General features: G+C 35.8%; 1 protein-coding gene across 1 annotated transcript; it reads left to right on the plus strand.

Annotated features, from left to right (window-relative positions):
• Window positions 1–251: 251 nt before the first annotated feature.
• LOC112704839 (uncharacterized) lies at window positions 252–1,469 on the plus strand. Its single transcript, XM_025755753.1, has one exon. It carries the CDS (start codon window positions 252–254, stop codon window positions 1,467–1,469), a length of 1,218 nt encoding a protein of 405 aa, XP_025611538.1.
• The last annotated feature ends 3,247 nt before the right edge of the window (window positions 1,470–4,716 follow it).

A 4,716-nucleotide genomic window follows, 5' to 3' on the forward strand; every position in this document is an offset into this window, starting at 1 on the left:
TAATTTGTAAAAAATCTCTATTAGTCTACACCAATAAAACACCACCAATACTTAAAAGTATAATAAAATATTTTTGTGTAAAAAAATTAAAGAAAATCAACGAGATATAAAATAGCATTCAAAAATAAATTACTGATTATACTGATTATGATAACGAGTTTTAATGTATTAATTACTGTACCAAAATAAATTAATTATTCCTTTCAATGTTACAACTTAGTTTACTTTTTGGTTGCATAAATTAGTTACAAATGGATAGAACTTGGATTGAAAAACCTCGAACAACAAAAGAATACCAAGACGGCGTAAATGGATTCCTTGATTTTGCTTTTGCGAGAGCGGCCATTTCGGATAGAATATGTTGTCCATGTCCACGGTGTGCGTTTGGAAAATGGCATAAAAGGGACACAGTTCAGGATCACTTGCTCTTAAAGCCGTTTTCCAAGAATTTTCTTGTTTGGAATCGTCATGGTGAGATACAACCTGCTGAGCCAAGTAGTATAGAAGTGCAAGCGACACCATATCAAGAGAATCCATTAAACACATTAATCAATGATGTATTCGGCCACCATGGGGATGAAGGTATAACGGGAGTGAATGATGCAGTTATAGACAATGGAGGTGAAGACATCGCAGATGAAAGATTACATGAAGCCTCTTTTGATGATGGTAGCGAGTTCAATGAATTTGTAAGAGACGGAAATGAAAAGTTGCATGAGGGCAGTAAATGCACAAAGTTGGAGTTTATAATCAAATTGTATCACATAAAGGTTTTGTGTAGAATAAGTGATAATGCCATGACTATGATATTGAATTTGTTGAGAGATACATTTGATGGAATACAGTTGCCTTCTAGTTTTTATTTGGCCAAGCAAGTAATTTGCAAACTTGGCCTGGAATATACTAAGATAGATACTTCCCCAAACGATTGTATGTTATATCTAGATGACAATCCAGATAACGTACAAGACACATGGAAGTATTGCGGTATATCTAGATGGAGCCCTAAGAAAAAAAAGAAAAAGCAAGCTGCAAAAATTTTGCAATACTTTCCATTGAAGCCAAGGTTGAAAAGATTATATATATGTAGCAAGACGGCTGAGCACATGCAATGGCATAATTCTGCACCTGCAAGAGATGGATTACTGAGACTTCCAAGGGACGGCCAAGCGTGGAAGGATTTTAATGCTACGCACACTTTGTTTGCCGAAGAGCCACGAAATGTTCTCTTAGGTCTTGCAATTGATGGTTTTAATCCCTTTGGAGCCTTGAGTTCTACCAATAGCGTTTGGCCTGTGTTCCTGATTCCATACAATCTTCCGCCTTGGATGTGTATGCATCACACTTCTTTCATCTTATCAATGATTATTCCAGGAAAGAAGTCTCCGGGAAATAAGATAGATGTGTACTTGCAGCCCCTTATAGATGAATTGAAAGATTTTATGGAACGATGGTGTGGAGACCTTTGACTCATCATCTGGAAACACATTTAGAATGCATGCAGCTCTTATGTGGACAATAAGTGATTTTCCTGGGTTAGGTATGCTATCTGGTTGGAACACACACACTGGTTTCGCTTGTCCCACTTGTAACTTTGATTTTTATCCTTGTTATCTCCGTCATAGTTCTAAATGGTGCTTCATGGATCATAGACGTTTTTTGTGAAGAAATCATAGATTTAGACTGAATCGTGTTCGTTTTGACGGAAGCACAGAGGAGCGTGGTCCACCTAAGAAGTTATCAGGTGTTGACATTCTTGAACAACAACTGGATGTTGAAACACGAGATCAGCAACGAGAAGAATCTCATAGTAGTGGGAAGAGACCTCGACGAGAAGTCAAGCAGTGGAACAAGCGAAGCATTTTCTTTGATCTTCCGTACTGGAAAACCAATTCGTTGTGTCATAATTTGGACTTTATGCACATTGAGAAGAATGTGTGTGATAACATTTTGTACACTTTGCTTAATGATAAAGCAAAATCAAAGGATAATCTCAAGGCACGGAAAGATTTGAAAGAAATGGGCATAAGGTGAGATCTCTGGCCACGTGACAATGGATCATATCATTTATCTTTATTTTCACTAACACGTGATACCAAGAAGCTATTTCTTTCAGCTTTGAAGAATGTTGTGCTACCAGATGGATACTCAAGTAACATTTCGAGATGTGTTGATGAAGGACAGAAAAAAATTTTTGGATTGAAAAGTCATGACTGCCATATTCTTTTGGAGGAATTATTACCAATAGCAATTCGTCATTTACTGCCAGATCATGTTACCGCGGTATTGGTTGAGTTTGGCTCATTCTTTAAGATCCTTTGTGGGAAAAGTTTAAGTACTTCTAAACTTGACAAGCTCCAACAACGCATAGTGATCATCCTTTGCCAATTGGAAATGTTATTTCCTCCATCATTCTTTACCGTTATGGTTCACTTGACAGTCCATCTAGTAGAGGAAGCAAAGCTCGGAGGTCCAGTGCATTATCGATATATGTATCCTGTTGAGAGGTAAAATGTTTTATATGATGAACTAAATATCAACAGAGTTACATCTCTTGTCATGTCATTTTTACTTGATTTTTTTATATTATTTTAGGGAGTTAGGTCATCTAAAATCCCATGTACGGAATAGAGCACAAGCAGAAGCGTCTATAGCCGAAGGATATCTAGCTGAGGAATGTCTCACTTTTTGTTCTTGCTATTTTGAGGATATAGAGACAAGGTTCAATAGACCTAGACGTGTATGTGATGACCCACTTGACAGGGGATGCTCAGAATCTTGCCTCTTTCCGACGGTGGGTAAAGCAGGGAGTTCTGGTACATTTTTTACTTTAAGTGAAAAGCAAAAGCTACAAGCCCATAGATATGTGTTACTGAATTGTCAAGCCGTCAAGGATTATGTGAAGTGGGTAAACATTTTGAGGTTATTTGCAGTAATATATTCATAATCTATATTAGTTGGTGACGTACTCTAAATCCAATTTAAATCTTCATGCAGTGAATTCAGGAAATACATAATAAGAAGCTCAAAGGGAAGGAGAGCGAACTCCACAGACATAGAGAAGAGAGTGTTTAAGGATTTTGTTTCGTGGTTTGAAAAACGAGTAAGTTACTTAAGTATTAGAGTTTATGAAATGGGAAGCTTGTTAAGATATAAATGTTTTAAACCTCATAACTTATCCCAATTTCAGATAATGAACCCGGATACCATAGAACAGCTATCTACTGACATAAAATTTTTAGCACGAGGCCCCTTATCAAATGCAACGAGATATAGTGCTTATAAAATTAATGGTTGCACATTTCGAACTGTTGGTCGTGAAGAAGGTATGAGGACACAGAATAGTGGAGTATATTTAACATCTAGCACACCATGTGTTGCAAGTCGAGTTGACAGAAATTTAAGACAAGGTGATGTACCCTATTATGGGAAGTTGGAGGATATAATTGAGCTTAGCTATTATGGGCGATTCACTGTTGTTCTCTTCAAATGTAAATGGGCTGATTCTACTCGACATAGAGGATATAGAAGAGATCAATGAAATTTTCATTGCGTTAACTTTGATAGGCCCATTCATACCGATGAACATGAAGAAGACGAGCCTTATATTTTAGCGTCACAAGCATCAATGGTGTGCTATGTAAATGATGTCGTTAACAAAGGATGGAGTACTGTTGTCCATTTAAAACCAAGAGATTTGTATGAAATGGGTTATGAAATTGAAGAGGCTGCAGATGAGGACGAGCCACATCAAAAGCAGGCTCTTGATCAATTTTTTGGTAACAATGATGAATACATGCAGTTGGCAACAAACCAATTGATTGATGACGTAGTTGACTGATAATGAGAAATCTAAGGTTTAAGCTTATATTTGTTAATTTAAGGTTATGATTAATCCTTTGATTTCTTCATAAAGTTTATCTTTAGCCTAATTTTCTGTGAATATAACATGCTTTTTGAGCTAATTTATCAAACTTTTTGTTGTTAAATGCATCTGCAGCAATGCCAAAGTGTAAACGTTTTGCTAATCCGCTGAAATCAGCTCCTCAACCTGAAAGGGGTTTTGATCAATCTAATGAGGACATAGTACACAATTCACCTACGGATAGCTCACCACCTAATCATGATTCCATAATGCAAGGCAATCCGGATAGTACTACGGATCACTCACTTCCTAACCAAGGATCCCAAGAACATACTAGGCACTTTGGTGGACGTCAATCTTCTGAATATTGGACAGTGGAGACAATAGGTACGGTGCACAATAAATTTGTTGTCTCATGCTAAGTTTCTAGATAATTGTTTTTCAAATAAATGCAAATGATTATATTTTAATCTTTATATGTTATTTTTTTTATGCAATTTCTGGTATGAAAGTAGAGAAGTGATCAAATGATTTCTGAATATACAGTATGCTAATATGTATAGATCTAATGCTTTTCATTCATGTAAGTTTAAAATATATATAGCATTTTTTGGATTTGGATTCTCTAAATTTTGAATTTTACTTTAAAGAGTAAAATTTGATCTTTTACCATTTATTTCATAGGTAGGATCAAGAGAAAATATGAGAGAGAAACCATTTAAGGGTGAGAGATCAAACTTTACTCTCTAAAGTGAAATTCAAAATTTAGAGGATCCAAATCCGCATTTTTTAGTTTGTTGGAATACACATGATTTCAATATTTAAAACTGAATCTTTTATAGAGGTAGTTT

This window comes from Arachis hypogaea, chromosome 1 (genome assembly GCF_003086295.3).
Source record: "Arachis hypogaea cultivar Tifrunner chromosome 1, arahy.Tifrunner.gnm2.J5K5, whole genome shotgun sequence".
NCBI lineage: Eukaryota > Viridiplantae > Streptophyta > Magnoliopsida > Fabales > Fabaceae > Arachis > Arachis hypogaea.

Bases quoted from the DNA above. Each gene is read 5' to 3' on its own strand.
- LOC112704839 (XM_025755753.1), top strand. From the start codon at position 252: ATGGATAGAACTTGGATTGAAAAACCTCGAACAACAAAAGAATACCAA.